Genomic DNA, 19,085 nt, shown 5'->3' with positions numbered 1-19,085 from the left:
AAATATAGAAACATAGAAGATTGACGGCAGAAAAAGACCACCTGGTCCATCTAGTCTGCCCTTATACTATTCCCTGTATTTTATCTTAGGATGGATATATGTTTATCCCAGCCATGTTTAAATTCAGTTACTGTGGATTTACCAACCATGTCTGCTGGACATTTGTTCCAAACATCTACTACTCTTTCAGTAAAATAACATTTTCTCACATTGCTTCTGATCTTTCCCCCAACTAACCTCAGATTGGGGGCCCTTGTTCTTTAATAGGACAGTTCTTCACTTTCCTATTAAAAACACTTCCCTCCTGAACCTTATTTAACCTTTTAACGTACAGTGGTACCTCTATTTACAAACTTAATTCGTTCCGTGACCAGATTCTTAAGTAGAAAAGTTTGTAAGAAGAAGCAATTTTTCCGCTAGGAATCAACATAAAAGCAAATAATGTGTGTGATTGGGGAAACCCCAGGGAGGGTGGAGGCCCTGTTTCCTCCCAGGAGATTCCTAGAGAGGTCCCATGGAGGCTTCTCCCTGGCTTTTCCAGCCCTGTTTCCTCCCAGGAAATTCCTAGAGAGGTGCCACGGAGGCTTCTTCCCGCCTTTTCCGGCCCTGTTTCCTCCCAGTAGATTCCTAGTGAGGCCCCATGGATGCTTCTCCCTGCCTTTTCCAGTTACAGTTTCGTAGGCTCGGGTTTGTAAGTCGAAAATGGTTCTTGAGAAGAGGCAAAAAAAATCTTGAACACCCGGTTCTTATCTAGAAAAGTTCATAAGTAGAGGCGTTCTTAGGTAGAGGTACCACTGTATTTAAATGTTTTGATCATGTCCCCCCTTTCCCTTCTGTCCTCCAGACTATACAGATTGAGTTCATGAAGTCTTCCCTGATCAGTTTTATGCTTAAGACCTTCCACCATTTTTGTAGCCCGTCTTTGGACCTGTTCAATTTGATCCATAACTTTTTGTAGGTGACGTCTCCAGAACTGAACCCAGTTAGTTAGCAGTTACCTGAAATAGCCTGCAGTGCTGCACTCTAACCACTATGCTACTTAACTGTAAAGGATCAGCTCTTACAAAAATATTTTTAAAAAATTACAGTGCCTAGGCAATCTTTGGAACCTCCTAAGGCTCAGATGGCTTTTTGGTGGATGAGACACCACCAGGAGATGCAAACTAACTTGGGGGAAATAATTAGCTTTCCCTAACAGGAAAACACATGCAAAGGATCTGCCTTCTTCCCATCTCGGATAGACATTGGATGGGTGAACAGAGAGGGGAGGCCAAAGGTGTGTTGTGGGGTGTTGCGTTGGTGTTGGTCCTTTCCACTGAAGGAATTGTGTTGTTGTTGTTTTCCTACTCCTGCACCTTCTCATAGAAACTGACCCGCCCACTCGTTCTCTCATTAGTGGCCTCCAGTCTGGGGTTTTTCCAGTATGGATATATGTTCTTTCTCATCACCAATCCCATTGTGGTAAGTGAGCCCTGCTGGGTGGTCACTGGGTTCTGCGTTCGGGAGTCATTCACACAACCTGTTAGGGTTTGCTGAGGTTGCTCTGCATGGGCCCAATGACGTTCATGGCACACGGATCCTGGCTTATCCCACCCCATCGGGTTTTCGAATGGTGTTGCCTGCCATGTCCTCTCCCCTCCACTTTTCCCACCTCCTTTTCCCTTTTTGTCTTTCCTCTTCCTTCCTTTCCCCCTCTTTCCTTCCCCTTTCTCATCCACTCCCTCTTCCTTTCCCTTCTCTTCCCTTCCCTCTTCTTTTCCTATCCCTTCCCCTTTCTCATCCTTCCCTTCCCTCTTCCTTCCTTTTTCTTTCTTTTCCTTTCCTTTCCCTCTCCTCTTCCTTCCTTTCCTTTCTTTCCCTTTTCTTTTTTCTCCTTTATTCCATCCTTTCCTTTCCTTTCCCTCTTCCTCCTTTCCTTTCCTTTCCTTCTCTTTTTTCTCCTTTATTCCATCCTTCCCTTCCCTCTTCCTTCCTTCCTTTTTCTTTCTTTTCCTTTCCTTTCCCTCTTCCTTCCTTTCCTTTCTTTCCCTTTTCTTTTTTCTCCTTTATTCCATCCTTTCCTTTCCTTTCCCTCTTCCTCCTTTCCTTTCCTTCTCTTTTTTCTCCTTTATTCCATCCTTCCCTTCCCTCTTCCTTCCTTCCTTTTTCTTTCTTTTCCTTTCCTTTCCCTTCCCTCTTCCTTCCTTTCCTTTCTTTCCCTTTTCTTTTTTCTCCTTTATTCCATCCTTTCCTTTCCTTTCCCTCTTCCTCCTTTCCTTTCCTTTCCTTCTCTTTTTTCTCCTTTATTCCATCCTTCCCTTCCCTCTTCCTTCCTTTTTTTCCTTTCCTTTCCTTTCCTTTCCCTTCCCTCTTCCTTCCTTTCCTTTCTTTCCCTTTTCTTTTTTCTCCTTTATTCCATCCTTTCCTTTCCCTCTTCCTCCTTTCCTTTCCTTTCCCTTCCCTCTTCCTCCTTTCCTTTCCTTTCTTTTCCTTCTCTTTTTTCTCCTTTATTCCATCCTTCCCTTCCCTCTTCCTTCCTTTTTTTCCTTTCCTTTCCTTTCCCTTCCCTCTTCCTTCCTTTCCTTCCTTTCCCTTTTCTTTTTTCTCCTTTATTCCATCCTTTCCTTTCCCTTCCCTCTTCCTCCTTTCCTTTCCTTTCCTTTCCTAAATCATTATAACAAACCACCCAGCACAAACCACTCACTACCAACCACTCTGTAACAAACCACACCCATGCAAGGGTATTACTCCTATTATATAGGTTACAGCCAATCAGGTTGCAGCACAATTAGCAAACCCATGATTACATGCTGACTATGGCTTACATCAGCCTTCCCTATGGTTACAAACCATTTCCTTGCATTGTAATACTGTATTACCTCAGAAATAAACTTATTTCTGACAGGGACTGCGAGCTGACCAACCTTCTTCGCGGGAAGTTAGGTGAGGCGGAGGGAGGCGGCTGGGAAAGGAAATGCGATGCCGTTGTGCGTTCTCAAAGCAGTTTTTTTCCAATCTATGTTTTTAAGGTAAAGATTCAGTTGCTGAATCTTCAGAAGGAAGACCTGGAGAAAGACCCTGCGCGTTTGAAGATCATGCTATTACTCACCACTTTTGTCCCGCTCGGCGGCCTTTTTGGGGTGTATCTCTGGGGCTGTCTGGCCGACAGATATGGCAGGTATAGTAGGCACATCTTCAATCTTAACATTTCTGGGCTGTGGATATACAATAAAGTTCCAAATTTCCACCGTTTCCATTGGCGTTAGTACCATACGTTGCGTTAGTACTATGTACATAATTAGTTGGGTTTGGCCATATATAACACAAACCAACCAGTGATGGGCTGCCAAAATTTTTACTGCTGCACTCGGCGTGGCTTATTTTGTGGGTGTGGCTTGATGGTCATGTGACTGGGTAGGAGTGCTTTGTCAGCCATGTGACCCGGTGGGAGTGGCTTGACAATCATGTGACCGGATGGTTGTGGCTTAAAGTTCATGTGACTGGGTGGGAGGGGCTTACAGACCAAGATAAGTTTTCAAATAGGTGCTTGGATTCTTTTTTAGGTGATTAAGTAACATTATTTCAATAGCAAATTGTAAGTGAAGAGCAATAATCTAGAGTCTACATGCCCCGTTTGTAGTTGTAGATGATGTCAGCATCCATTGCTTCACTATTAACTTTGAAGCTCTCATTAAACTGATTCCCGCAAAGACCCAATGAAATACTACATATATGTCTACATATATACTGTATATATGTCACGTGTTTTTGCTGAATTTTGAAAATTAAGGGAGATCTATTTTGGCCTTGTTCTGGCCTCATCAGCTAGCCATATCCTCACTGAGACTTGAATTTGCAGCCTTTGCCTTGTAAGGCAGACAATTATATTCTATATAAGGCCGAAATGGGACAAGGCCGAAATGGGACCATCCTAGTCTCCCTTAATTTTTAAAAAATTCCAGCTAAAAACATTTAACACATACAGAATATAGTTGTCGGCTATAAATAAATTAACTGTCTTGAAATGGTCCTGGGTTGGGCCTAGAGGCAAAAAGGAGCTGTGACGTTCCTTCAATATACCAGGGTGATCCGACATAAAAAAACATATATAGCCCCTCCCTGGTACAGAGCTGGAAGGGATCAGGTCTGATAGCTCAACTGCTAATTCTCTGCCTTACAAGGCAAAGGCTACCGGATCAAATCCCAGTAAGGAAGGGTGTGGCTAGCTGATGAGGCCAGAACAAGGCCGAAATGGGACCATCCTAGTCTCCCTTAATTTTAAAAAAATTCCAGCTAAAAACATTTAACATATATGTATGTATGTATGTATGTATGTATATATACACACACACACACACACTATATATATGAATAGTCACAAAAAGGAAAAATGATAGACAGCATTATTTGTTGAGGAGCACAGTAACCATAAGGTTCAGTATGATAACAGATTAGGCAAGTAGCTCAATTTTTTAAATTGCTATAAAAGTTCAGTTCTAGATAATGATTAAAATGATTAAAGCGTTTATGGGTAAAACATACTGTTTAATTATTTCCTATTTTTAAAGTAATCAAGGATCATACTTATGTATTAGAGAAGGAAGGACAATAAAAAACCCTATTAAGTATTCAATAAATAGTGCATAAACTTACTACCTACACTGCGCCCCCCCTCCCCCATGGGGGCAGCAGACCATTACTGAAACCAACAATGTAGGCTTACATGTATTAGAAATGGGGATGGGACTTTTTGCCTCTGCCAGTTGGACGAAGCTCTTTCTTCCGCAGCAGCTGATCGCCCGCTGCATTCTCTCCCTCGCCCAAAGGCGAGGAAGGATTTTTGTGATGAAAGGGTTGGGGTGAAGAGCTAGGGGCCTTTGGGCGAGGGAGAGAATGCAATGGCCGATCAGCTGCTGCGGAAGAAAGAGCTTCATCCAACTGGCAGAGGCAAAATGTCCTAAACCCATTAGAAATACTATTGCTATAAGAGCTAGTGTTATGGATTGCCACAAGAGGGATCCAGAGGGTAAATCTCTCTCTCTCTCTGTGCTATTCACTGCTAGTTTGTCTTTGTGACTGTGTGTTCAAGTGATGGTTTAATGTATTTGTAAGCTGAACAAGTAAGCTTATAGTCTTGTATACATATTGAGAGTTATTGATTGATGTAATTGTGTATGACTAGGGTTGTTCTTGGCTAAGATATTTGCCAAAGTAGATAATATGTCATCAGGCATGGGGAAAAGGAAAACCCAAAAGTTTTTATAAACAGAATAACAGAAACAGCTCCCTTTTTAAACGTCAAAAGGATTTTTTGGTACACACAAGGCACAGGTTAAATGCAATCCAATTGCTCACCCAATAACTGGGAAATTGAGTCCAATTCTAAAGTCCAGAGAGTCCACACACACAATCCTGAAGAGCAAAAACCACGATCTTGATGAAACAATGAATCAGATAAACTGCCATGAGGCTAAAACACCAGGCTGCACTTTTATATGTACCACTAATTACAGCAGCCCCACCCAACCACAGGTGGCCTCATTTTCTCTTGTAATAATCCTTCAGTTATTGTCTCCTATGCATCACTCTACGCATGCGTGAATGTGTCATTAATTCTTGTTCAGAATCCAAGGATGATACAGGTGACTGATCTCCTCCTGGGCTGTCTGCCAAACTCCTCTCTTCCCTGTCACTCACGCTTCCTTGGTCAGAGGAGACTTCGTCGGCAGATTCTACTGGGAGCAAAACAGTCCTGTGGCATGTGGATGTCTCCCCCACCTCCACCTCCACATTCCTTGGGGCAGGAGCAGGGCCAGAGCCAACCACAACATACTACTACTACTACTACTACTACTACTACTACTACTACTAATAATAATTATTATTATTATTATATAATTATAATTATATTTTATATACTGAATGTATTTGGACTGCATTACTATTATTATTATATCTGATCTATCAGCCGGATATCTGCTAGACCTCCACGTTTCCTCTATGTACGTGTATCTTTGACTACTCAGAGATTACTTAGACTGTCTACAGTCGACTTCACCCCATTCTTAAAAGGTCTGTAAGGGGGATGCATAAGTGCACCATCTTGCCTACCATCCCTGTCTTACTGTCCTATTGTCCAAATGTTTATACTAATACCTGCTATCTTGTACATGTTTTGACAAACAAACAATAATGAATGAATGAATGAATGAATGAATGAATAACTAAATAATAAAATGCCCCTGAGCAGAGTGAGGGGCGTGAGTTAAAATGGTCTTTCTATTTCCAATTTTGCTAATATTCTATATATACACTGCTCCAAAAAAATAACACTTAAACAACAGAATATAACTCTAAGTAAATCAAACTTCCATGAAATCAAACTGTCCACTTAGGAAGAAGCACTGATTGACAATCAATTTCATAGGTTGTTGTGCAAATGAAATATTCAATGAGAATATTTCATTCATTCAGATCTAGGATGTAATCTGAGTGTTCCCTTTATTTTTTTGACCAGTATGTTTTGAAAAGTTATTGACTCAGAAAATCATTAGTTTGGGCCTTCTAGCATCATCGATAAGAACAGACCTCAGTTTTAATTTTTGTTGTCCCGTCTTTCTAATAAAATAGAATAGAATTTTTGTTGGCCAAGTGTGATTGGACACACAAGGAATTTGTTTTGTTTCTCCTAATTCCCCTGATGGCGACATCTGGATGGTTACAGCACACATGTTACAGCTCCCCGTGAAGGTATAGTTTTGTGTTTTGCGCAATCTCCTGCAATTCCAGGAACAAATTGTTCCTTTAAAACTGGACAATCAAGATACCCCCCAAGTCCTCGGAGAGGGGTGGCATAAAAGTCCAATTAATAAATAAAATAAATAAATAGCTTGAATGTGTCTCTTTCTGTGTCTTTTCAGAAAATCCTCCCTCTTAATCAGCAACGGAATTAGTGTTTTTTCCTCTGCTATCATGTGCCTTGATAAAATATTCCTGCGCCTTGAATTCACCCTATTTGCTCGGTTTTTTGCAGGAATGACAACAGGTGAGTCCTGGACCTTTCTTTCTTTCTTTCTTTCTTTCTTTCTTTCTTTCTTTCTTTCTTTCTTTCTTTTTCTTTCTTTCTTTCTTTCTCTCTCTCTCCTCTCTCTCCCTTCCTTCCTTCCTTCCTTCTTTCTTTCTTTCTTTCTTTCTTTCTTTCTTTCTTCATTCATTGGATTTGTATGTCACCCCTCTCCATGGACTCGAGCGGGCTCACAACATGTCAACAATAAAACAGTGTACAAAATACAATTGGATCCAATTAATATAAATAGTTAGTCTAAAACATTATCAAAGCTAAATATAAAAAATCATTCACTCAAATACAAACCAAGCATACTAATCATTCAGTGGCCAGAGGCTGGGATCTAATGACCCCAAGGCTGGTGGCATAAATAAGTTTTCAAGTTCTTACAAAAGGCAAGGAGGGTGGGGGCGGTGCAAATCTCCGAGGGGAGCTGATTACAGAGGACCGGGGCCCTCATAGAGAAGGCTCTTCCTCTAGGTCCCACCAAGTGACATTGTCTAGTTCAGTGTTTTTCAACCAGTGTGCCGTGGCACACTAGTGTGCCGCGAGACATAGTCAGGTGTGCCGCGAAGCTCAGAGAGAGAAAGAAAGGAAGAGAGAGAGAAAGAAAGAGAGAAAGAAAGCAAGAGAGAGAGAGAAAGAAAGAGAGAGAGAAAGAAAGAAAGAGAGAGAGAAAGAGAACGAGAGAGAGAAAGAAAGCAAGAGAGAAAGAGAACAAGAAAAAGAAAGCAAGAGAGAGAGCAAGAGAGAGAAAGAAAGCAAGAGAGAGAGAGAGAAAGAGGGAGGGAAGGAGAGAGAGAGAAAGACATAGAGGGAGGTAGGGAGGGAGAGAGAGAGAAAGAGAGCAAAAAAGAGAGGAAGGAAGAGAAAGAAAGAGGGATGGAGAGACAGAGAAAGTAAGAGGAAGGGAGAGAAAGAGGGAGGAAGAGAGAGAGATAATTTTTTTGTCCAAACTTTTTATAGCGCCCCCCCTCAATGTGCCCCAGGGTTTTGTAAATGTAAAAAATGTGCCGCGGCTCAAAAAAGGTTGAAAGTCACTGGTCTAGTTGACGGGACCTGGAGAAGGCCGACCCTGTGGGACCTGATCGGACGCTGGGATTCATGCGGCAGAAGGCGGTCCCGTAAGTAATCTGGTCCAATGCCATGTAGGGCTTTATAGGTCATAACCAATTTTATTATTAACCCACCACCACCACTCATATAAACAGGCTGAACTCTGCCTTTGCATGAAATGACCCTTAATTTAGGAGTTTAGGATTGGAGTAGTAAAGAGTGGGATTGAGGAGGCAGGAGGAGTGTGTGACAGGGTAAAAGGAACCAATGCTGTCAATCTGGAGCAGACATAAGATTGCATTGGACAGGACAGCACTGTTATAACCCAGTGGTTCCTAACTCAGACATTTAAATCTGCCAATCTCGGGGCCAGCCGGGTACCGTAGATGCCCCTAAATTCTGCACTGGCCAGAATGCAAGCTGGGACCGTAATGCAGTGTTAAATTCATCCCACAGGAACATTTAGTTACTCCGTCGCTCTCTACATCCTTGAAATCTCTTCCTTGAATCTCCGGGGAGCCTTGGTGACCACTTTGCTCTTCTCCCTCAGCTGGGGATTCCTTCTGTCCGCAACTTTGAGCAACCCCCAGATCTGGGGAAATGAAGAAAGTAGGTATTTCCACCTCTGTCGCTGCTGCAAATACAGTGGTACCTCTACTTACGAACTTAATTTGTTCCGTGACCAGGTTCTTAAGTAGAAATGTTTGTAAGGAGAAGCAATTTTTCCCATAGGAATCAATGTAAAAGCAAATAATGCCTGCGACTGGGGAAACCACAGGGAGGATGGAGGCCCTGTTTCCTTCCAGGAGATTCCTAGAGAGGCCTCACGGAGGCTTCTCTCTGCCTTTTCCAGTTACAGTTTCAGAGGCTCTGGTTTGTAAGTGGAAAATGGTTCTTGAGAAGAGGCAAAAAAAAAGCTTGAACTCTAGATAAGGTTCTTATCTAGAAAAGTTTGTAAGTAGAGGCGTTTGTAGGTAGAAGGACTACTGTATTAAATTCATGCTAAGCCAGGGAGGGTATCTTTCCTTTGTCAAAAATCCCAGTGCAGAGAGATCAAAGCAAGAGAAGAGAAAGCCGAAAAGAGAAAGGTTACTTCTAAAACCTGGATCGCGATTAGTAGTGGTGTGCAGCTGGTACACCTGGCATCGGGTTCCTGGTAACGGAAATTGAAATGCACATGCATCTGCACATCCGCATGAGATTTGGCTTTTGTGCATGTGCAGCAAGTGAAATTTTACACGATAATGCTCTTGCGTGCGAGATTTCGGCGATTTTGTGTGATTTTTTGCTTCTGTGCATGTGTCCTCACGCAAGATCTTCCTCTCTGCACATGCGCAGAAGCCAAATGTTGCATCGATGGGTGTGCATGGACCCACTGGATGTGCATGTGCCCACGACCATCCCAGAGGGCAAACCGGTAGTGGCTGGTAAATACAACCCCCTGATTGCAGCAGTCCTAACATTCTCCCTCTCTCCCTCTCTCTCTGCCACAGATTTTTCATTTTTAGTGAGCATTATCGCCGTATTTGCCATCATTAGTAGTATATTGTTGGTGCCTTCTTTGGAAAGTCCGAGGTTTCTGTACTTGCAGAGGAACGAGGAAGAGAAAGCAAGGCAAGGTACGGCCATGCAAATCTGGCGTTACGGCCTTACGAGTCGCTCGGGAGGATGAGGCCTGAAAGCCCAACATCTGCCCCTTCAGATCTACAGGGCTTGGTGGCTCCACCCAAATGTAGCCCCTTTGCCCATGTCCTAGCCTTCCCCTCCGCTTCCTCCTCCTCTAGCCTTGATGAAACTGAGAGGGGAAGAAGACGTGGAAGAGGAGATGGAAGAACTCCGTCAGGAGCAACTTGCCGAAAGCGATCAGGAGAACATGACGGTGTGGAAACTTCTTTGCTTCCACAGCCTCCAGCGGCATCTCGTCATCCTCACGGTCTTGGTCTCTGGGAGTCAATTTGTGCAAACAAACGCGGTTAGTGACTTCCCTGAGCAATATTGTGTAGCATTTGCTTTTCCAGTGTTCAAATTTGGAGTTTCTTCCTTTCCCCAAAAGGCTGAGTGGCAAACTGGGGCAAACCGGTAGCAATCCTCCACTCTTCTTTATCCATATCCAGACACTTCCTGGGCTGATGGGGGAGAGGCAGCTGTTACAGATTACAGATTTGTGCAAACTGTGATGGAATGTGGTCTGGATTCCAAGGAAGGAGGAGCTGCAGAGTGGCACAGTGGCAGCGTGCTGGGCCCATAACCTGTCAGTTGCATTTAGAAGCCACCCGCCCAGAAGTAGAAAAGATATCAGACACTGTAGAGGTTTCGGAATGAAGACACTATAGCAGGAATTCTTCAGAAGATTTTTACTTCTTCTTAGTATCAAAACTATACTCTCTATTCTATATTGCACAACACCAAACTATCTTACTAGACGACTCTACCACTACTAACTACAACAAACCACCACTGACCACAAACCACAAGCTACAAGCCACACCTAGGCAAAGGTACATTGCAGTATATACAGATCTTGACCAATCAGGTCGTAGGACATTCTGCTGATCCACCATGACTCAGCATTCCTTTAACTCTACACTAATTACAACCTTTTCCACTGTAACTGGAATATTATCTCAGGTACTAATCATAGAAACATAGAAGATTGACAGCAGAAAAAGACCTCCTGGTCCATCTAGTCTGCCCTTATACTATTTCCTGTATTTTATCTTAGGATGGAGATATGTTTATCCCAGGCATGATTAAATTCAGTGACTGTGGATTTCCCAACCACGTCTGCTGAAAGTTTGTTCCAAGGATCTACTACTCTTAGCATCTGCTACTCTAATCCTGACGCTGCATTCCAGAGAAGCAAGAGAAAATGCAGTTGAGATAGTTGGTGTGAAAAAAATAGGGCGAAGACAGTTCCTCCTTAATAATTCCTAGAGTCTAATATTTATGGTGCAATTTTTTCTGGTCAAATTTGGCAAGATTCTGTCTGCAGGTAATGAATCGACTTAGAAGAATTTCAATAAGGGTGGGTAGGTGTCTGAACTGGTAGTGACCCACTGGTGACATCACAATGACATCACCAACCTGGCTGGTCCATGGATGCTGCCATCTTTTTTTTAAAAATATCTTTTTTAAAAAAATTGAATTTATTTTTTCTTCTGAGGATGCACAGAAGCTGAATTTCTGGCACTATGCGGTCACCATCTTGTTTTGGGCTTTTTTTAAAATGGATTTTTCAGTACTGGGCATGGGAGGAGTGTCCATGTGACATGGGAGGAAGCGAACCGGCAGTGAGGTCCGTTAGAACCCATCCCTGAACCTGACCCAAGTTGTACGTGTCTCTTTTATCTTTGATTGCAGATTTTAATTTTCGCACAGCTGACCTATAAATATTTAGGACTGTCTGCCGAAACTATGAGGCTCCTTCCATTAGTAGGATGCTTGATCATCCAGCTGATGATTCTCACAACCGTAAGTCACCTCAAATTGATATTTGATTACTGGCTTGTTTGTGTCCTTAGCTGCCTCTATCACCCCACTGTTGTAGGGTGATGTACCATATTTTTTGGAGTATAAGACCAGAGTATAAGATGCACCTTAGTTATTGGGGAGGAAAATAGGGGAAAAGAATTGCTTACCAGGTATTCATCTGGCTAGCCTCTTGGTCAGCTTCAGCACATTATTTTATCCCTTGGTTAGGGCTTTAAAAAAAAACTTTATTTGGAGAGAGTAACAATGAAAGAGTTTGCAAGCCGGTAAGAGTTGGCAACATCATTAGCACCTGGAAAGAAACATTCGGAGCAAGTAGAGCAATGGGAAAAACTCTGCAAAGACTTAGGGCTTGGAAAACATTCTTCGCAGAGAGTAACAGTGAAAGAGTTTGCAAGTTGGTAAGAGTTGGGAACATTGTTAGTACCTGGTTAGGGCTGGAAAGAAACTTATTTGGAGCAAGTTAGAGCAATGGGGAAAAAAACCTGCAAAGACTTAGGGCTTGGAAAACATTCTTTGCAGGAAGTAACAGTGAAAGAGCTTGCAAGCTGGTAAGAGCTGAGAACATTGTTAGCACCTGGTTAGGGCTGGAAAGAAAACTTATTCGGAGCAAGTTAGAGCAATGAAAAAACTCTGCAAAGACTTAGGCTTTGAACAATATTCTTTGCAGAGAGAAACAATGAAAGAGCCTGCAAGGTAAGAGCTGGGAAGATTGTTAGCAGCTTGTTAGGGCTGGGGGGGTGGGGGGAAGCGCTACATTCAGAGTATAAGATGCACCCAAATTATCAGCCTCTTTCAGGGAGGAAAAAGGTGCGTCTTATACTCCGAAAAATACGGTATCCCAAAGCAACACAACCAGCAGGGAGCAGTTCAGACTGGCAAAAACACGATAGCAAAAGCAAAGAACGGAATCATTTCAGCCTCGATGACGAATTGTAGGCTTCTTTATTTGATGACCCATTGGTTTGTGTTTTGGGTAGTCCATGGCCGTCTTGGGAGTTTTTCTCCGATGTCCCGAATGGTCAATCCTATTTTGCTTTGCCTTTTTTCTAGATCTGCACCGTCGAGCCCTTGGGGCGGAAATTTCTCTTTCTGAGTGGCTTCATGTTTTGTATCATCTCAAATATTGCCCTAGTCTTCACTTTTCAGGTGGGTTACATTTCTGCTCTCTGCACTGGGATAATTTGAGTCCCTCCCCTTCCTGTTAGCCCTTCCTGGCTTTTTTCTCCCACACAAACCTTCTCAGCCAGTTAAAAGTTGATCTGGTCAATTTCACCAATCCATCAATTTCATCAATCCATCAATTTCACCAATCCATCGATTTCATCTGGCAGTTGGTCAATTTCACCAAACCCGTCAATTTCAGCCAGTTTGTCATTTGCACCATCCGTCCATTTCATCAATCCACCAATTTGGTTGTGTTTGTCAATTTAACCTATCTGTGAAGTTCATCTAGTTGGTCCAGTTTACCAGCCTGTCAATTTCACCAGTTCGTCAAGTTCACCGATCTGTCAATTTCATCCAGTTGCTCAATTTCATACGGTTAATGCCAGTTTTCTCTACATGGGGCTCCTGAACTCTGTGGAAGATCGGTTGAAGAAATGAAGTTGTGGGGTGCGGAGGGTTACGATTTTGAGGGTCCCACCCCCACAGATGCTTCTTTCTTCCCAACAGAGTGACAGACCTGAGCTGGCCCTCATCAGCATTGTTTTGATTATCCTCTACTTTCTGGGCTACATAATGGGACCAGGTTTGTGATCGGATGGGATACGGAGTCTTTCCAGGTGGAAAAAAGACCAAGGGAAGTTTTTACGGGTTATTGTTTTAAATTTTTTTTTAAAAAAAACAAAGCCTGCCCTCTTCTCTCCACCTAGCTTCCATTGTTCCCGTGATTATCGGTGAATTGTTCCTCCAGTCATCCCGAGCGTCTGCGTTTGTAATTGCAGGCTTCATCAGTTCAGGAATCCATTTGTTCTCAACCTTGCTGTTTTTTCTGACTAAGGTAAGGGACCCTGTAATTGCTTTGGAAGTTTAAAAAATAAATAAACTGCTGCATTTTTCAGAGTATAAGACACAAAGAAAAAAAAATCTGCCTCTGCATCCCAGCTATTCATTCATTCATTCATTCATTCATTCATTCATTCATTCATTCATTCATTCATTCATTCAATTTTTTATGCCTCCATTCTCCTTAGACACAGGGCGACTTACAACATGTTATCAATAGCACTTTTTAACAGAGCCAGCATATTGCCCCCCACAATCCGGGTCCTCATTTTACTGGAAGGATGGAAGGCTGAGTCAACCTTGAGCTGGTGATGAGATTTGAACTGCTGACCCGCAGATCTAGCAGTCAGCTTTAAACCCCTGCTGTCTGTTCGGGTCTGTGAGACCTGAAATCAAAGTTTGAGACCCTGTAAAAAATTTTCCCTGCATATCTGAAACTTGAAATTTCATGACTTTTCATCATTTCAGGGGTTCTCTTTATGATAATTTTTTTTGGGAGGTGGGGGGTTTCTTTCTTGCTGAAAAAAAAGGCCACACTTGTACTGTTCCCGGGTCACTCTGACCCGGACCAAAGATTCTTCATTTGAAGTGCTTATGTTTGGTCCATTTGCAAACTTTTTTCACTTGGAAAGTAGTCTGAACATTTCTGCACACAATGATATGAAAATTGAACTGAAAAAAATTATGCATATTGCTTAATTTTGATTATAAAAGGCAGACCCCCCCCTTCACTTGTGAAGTTTTTTTCAATTTATAGATAGTTTAGCTTGCAAAATGTGTTCAATTTTACTAAAGTTGGTGTGGGATTGGTAGTTTGAACATTTCTGAACATAAGAAAAATATAAATGAACTGAAAGAAATGATGCTTATTGGTTTTTTAAAATAAGAAATAACGCCTCACTCCCCCCCTGGCTGCTTGCAACCATTTTCACTTTATATTTTTTTAGGCTCCAAATCCGAAATATTTTTAATATCTTAGGCATTCATTTACTCAATTTAACATTGCTGATCATCATAAAAATATTTGTGGGGGGTGGGGGCTAATTTTTTTCTGGGCAAAGAAAAAAATCAGGTTGAGTCTGTTTCGGGTCGTATATTATTTTTTTTAGGTACTTGAATTTGGTCTTTTTCAAAACTTTTTTCACTGGGAAACATGTTTGAACATTTCTGAACGTAATGATATGAAAATTGAACTGAAAAAATTGAGGCTTATATTTTTATTTTGATCAAAATGCTCCCCCCATTTTTTTCTGAAATTCGTGTCAATTTATATTTTTTTAGGCTACAAATCTCTAAGAAATTTCCCCCCCAAAAGTTTTGATATACTAAATTGAACATTCCTGATCATAAGAAAAATAGAAATGAACTGAAAAAAAATGATTCTTATTTGTTTATTTTGGCCACAAAAGGGCCACCACCACCCTCGGCCTTGCTGTGTGCCATTATTTTCACTTTTTATATATATTTGGCTAGAAATATTTGGAATATCCTTTTGAAAAGCAAGCACATGATAGCCAGACAACTACTTTTATGAAAGAAATCAATTTTACTAAAAACAAGTATGTAAGTTTGAAATTAACAATAAATAAATTGAAATAATTGAACACGGGGTGGGGACTTTTATGTGCAAAATAAACAAATATGCATCAATTTTTCCAGTTCAATTTTCATATCATTATGTTCAGAAATGTTCAAGCTACCAATCCCATACCAACTTTAGTAAAATAGAACGCATTTTGCAAGCAAACCTATCCATAAATTGAAAAATATTTCACAAAAACAGGGGTGCGCGCATTTCCTCAGCAAAACAAACCATTAAGCATCAATTTTTTCATTTCAATTTTCTTTCGTTTTTTTAATCAGCAAAATAAACCAATAAGTATTAATTTTTTCATTTCAATTTTCATTTCAATGTGTGCAGAAATGCTCAAACTTATTTCCAAGTGAAAAAAGCTTTCAAAAAGACGAAATATAAGTACCTAAAATGATCAATTTGCGGTCTGGGTCAAATAGACCCGGGAACATAACATTAGGGCGTTTTATCGAACAGAACAGCAGGGTTGGCTTGCAGTTCTCCACTCTAACCACTGCGCCACCTCCCAGCAAACAGCATAGATGATATACACTGTTTGCTGTGTATTTCTGTGCATGTGTGCCTGACCCATAGAAATAGCAAAGAATTGGGAAAATTTATTTTATTATTTTATTATTTATTATATTTTATATTATTTCATATTTCATATTATTTTATATTATTTTATTTTATTTGGATTTGTATGGCGCCCAACTCCCGAGGGACTCTGGGCAGCAGTATATTATGGCAGTATATTAATGCCAGAAAGTTTTCTTAAATGTAGTCACCCTAACTCCTCCCAATTATTTAAATAGATCTACTCCAAACATGACTAAGTCAGGGTTTAACTCAACTGCCTTATCTTAGTACTAAAACAGGACACTGCTACATTTCAATTTATACTTTTACAGATCCTGTCAGCATTAGCATTTAGGCTTATATACTGCTTCATAGTTCTTTTACAGCCCTCTGTAAGTGGTTTACAAAATCAGCATATTTTCCCCCAACAATCTGGGTCCTCATTTTACCCACCTCGGAAGGAGGGAAGGCTGAGTCAACCTTGAGCCGGTGGTGAGATTAGAACTGCTGAACTACAGCTAGCAGGCTACAGCTAGTAGCCTGCAGTGCTGTACTCTGACCATTGCCTCACCCAAATTGATGTGGCTTTCTGGTTTTTTTTGTTTTTATATTTTTAAAACGTTTTTATTTACAAGTATACAATAAATACATAAAAAACAATAATAACAGTTGACAATTGAAACCTAATACATTACATTGTGAATTTAAACGATATGTCCGAATATAAAAATACAACAATCAGTAAACATATAGATTTACAAAGAAAGGAAAGAGAGAAAGTAGGAAAAAAAACAAAGGAGAAGAGAGAAAACAGAAAGGAAGAAAAGGGTGGGCGAGTGTACGGTGGAGATGTGTTAAGAATATGAACTAGTTTTAAATTTAGTAGCTCATTACCTTACATCAAAATTGGTAGTATGGATAGGTAAAAGCAAGCGTTGAATAAATCACGGTATAGAGATTTTAAAACTAAAAGTTATATTTCATATTTAAATATCTAATATCTCTTACAACTATTGGAAAAAAGAGGAAAGGTTTTATACCAGATTTGTATCTAATCAAATATATACAATTCATTTCATTATTTAAGCAAATTGTTCTCTTTTTTTTTAACCAACTGTAGAAGGGATCCCAACAATTGTTAAATGAAGACTCGGTTTCATTTCTAACTGCCATAGTTAACTTAGTCATCTCTGCACAGTATTTAATTTTCTTTATTATTGCATCTTCTGGAGGTAGATCTTCATTTTTCCACCACTGTGCGAAGGTTAATCTAGCTGCAGTAGTTAGATGGATAATGAAGTGCATTTGAATTTTAGGTAAATTTTGTTTAAGAATACCCAAAAGGAAACATTCCAGGGTTTTATCTATTTTCAAATTTAGCATTTCCTCTATTCAGCGTCCAATTATATTCCAGTAAATCTGTGATTTTTTTACATTGCCACCATAAGTGAAAGTAAGTACCTAGTTCTTGATGGCATTTCCAGCAGTAAGGCGATAATTGGTTGTTTAATTTAGCTAATTTTATCGGGGTGATGTGCCACCTATAGAACATATGGCTTTCTGGAAGTATGGTTATTCTCTACTATTTAAAAGAAAATACAATAGCACTGGGCCTCTTCAGATCAAGCATTTATTTTTTTTAAAAAAGTCTTCATTTTGTTAAGCTGTCTAGAACAATAATAAAGCAGTTTTTAAAAAAAAAAATAAGTCTAATCATTTGAACAATCCATAGGCATTTATAGTTATTGACTTACCTCCTTGCAGCAAACAACAGCCAGTTTCAGCACTGTCCGATCAGCGCAAGAAAATAAAATTTTGCCTTGCCTCTCCCTGCCAGCAATTTGCCTCCGTGCAGCTTTGGTTTCACTTTCATTTTAGCACGTGAACTTGCCTGCAGCTTCAAGCAATCAGCTGAAGGTCGGAAGGCATATACACTGGTACCTCTACCTACGAACTTAATTCGTTCCATGACCAGGTTCTTAAGTAGAAAAGTTTGAAAGAAGAAGCAATTTTTCCCATAGGAATCAATGTAAAAGCAAATAATGCGTACGATTGGGGGAACCATGGGTGTGTGTGTGTGTGTGGAGGCCCTGTTTTCTCCCAGGAGATTCCAAGAGAGGCCCCACGGAGGCTTCTCCCTGCCTTTTCCGGCCCTGTTTCCTCCCAGGAGATTCCTAGAGAGGCCCTACAGAGGCTTCTCCCTGCCTTTTCCGGCCCTATTTCCTCCCAGGAGATTCCTAGAGAGCCCCCCCCTTCCTTTTCCAGTTACAGTTTCGGAGGCTCGGGTTTGTAAGTGGAAAATGGTTCTTGAGAAGAGACAAACAAATCTTGAAGACCCGGTTTTTATCTAGAAAAGTTCGTAAGTGGAGGCGTTCATAGGTACCACTGTAATCAATTGCTTGTGCTAATCAGGCTCTGTGCTGTTTGCTGCCAGGAGGTAAATTGCTGGGAGGCAGAGGCCACATTGGCTGGGTGGGGCTACATTCAGTGTATAAAACACACCCAAATTTCCACCCTCTTTTTTGAGGTAAAAAGGTGCGTCTTAAAGTCCAAAAAATATGCTATATTAAGATAATGTTTATTTAAAAATTCTGTGGGGATTTTTTTTTTGTCAGTACAGAGGTGAACTTCCCGCGGAATTCTGTGTCGCGTGGGCCTGCCAAGTTTGATCACAATATCTCTCAATTTTTGTTTCTGTCTCCAGTCCTATCTTGATACCTACCATTTGCTCCTTTCCTGGCCTTTTATGATCCTCGCCTTTATTTACATTTTCCGAGTGGTGCCAGAAACCAGCGGCAAGACATTTGAAGAGATCCAGAAAAATATGGTGGTCTGCACTTTCAAAAATTCCGGAAAAGTAACACCCGAATAGAAACAGGAAATCCCTTTCTTCCCTCTGCCTTCAAAATTGATCTAGAATTTTAAAAAAATGAAGTAAAACAGAAGCTGTCTTCAAAAGGGATTATTTATTCATGTATTTAATTGGATTTGTATGCCGCCCCTCTCCGAGGACTCGGGACGGCTCACAACATATACAAAGACAAAATAGCATAGTAATCCAATTAATATCCATAAAAATAATCTTAAAAATAATCTTTAAAAATTCTGACTTTAAAAACTTACATGGATGGATTTATTTGTACTGGTTTTTAACTCCTACACTCTAGTTTGGTTATATTTTATTTTATTTATTTTTATTTGATTTGTTTTGTCAAGTATGTATTGGTGGTATACAAATAATATTCATATATTCAATATTCATATATAATAATATTCATATACATGATACTAGTAAAAAATAAACATTAGGACGGGACAGAAGGCACGCTGGTGCAC

At 40.6% G+C, this 19,085-nt stretch overlaps 1 protein-coding gene across 2 annotated transcripts; it reads left to right on the top strand.

Moving 5' to 3' along the window:
* Positions 1-1,435: 1,435 nt before the first annotated feature.
* LOC139170763 (solute carrier family 2, facilitated glucose transporter member 5-like) lies at positions 1,436-18,971 on the top strand. Of its 2 annotated transcripts, XM_070758269.1 has the most exons (12): positions 1,436-1,461; positions 2,885-2,922; positions 3,009-3,157; positions 6,900-7,024; positions 8,558-8,710; positions 9,595-9,720; positions 9,886-10,073; positions 11,462-11,572; positions 12,644-12,739; positions 13,265-13,340; positions 13,465-13,592; positions 18,454-18,971. In XM_070758269.1, the coding sequence occupies exons 3-12, from the start codon at positions 3,075-3,077 to the stop codon at positions 18,619-18,621; spliced, it is 1,254 nt and encodes a 417-aa protein (XP_070614370.1). In that variant the 5' UTR covers positions 1,436-1,461; positions 2,885-2,922; positions 3,009-3,074; the 3' UTR covers positions 18,622-18,971. The 2 variants fall into 2 exon arrangements, with proteins under 2 accessions (XP_070614370.1, XP_070614371.1); XM_070758270.1 differs by lacking the exon at positions 8,558-8,710.
* The last annotated feature ends 114 nt before the right edge of the window (positions 18,972-19,085 follow it).

The sequence above is a fragment of the Erythrolamprus reginae genome, chromosome 8 (genome assembly GCF_031021105.1).
Source record: "Erythrolamprus reginae isolate rEryReg1 chromosome 8, rEryReg1.hap1, whole genome shotgun sequence".
Classification (NCBI taxonomy): Eukaryota; Metazoa; Chordata; class Lepidosauria; order Squamata; family Dipsadidae; genus Erythrolamprus; species Erythrolamprus reginae.
This window is presented reverse-complemented; position numbering and strand designations above follow the sequence as displayed.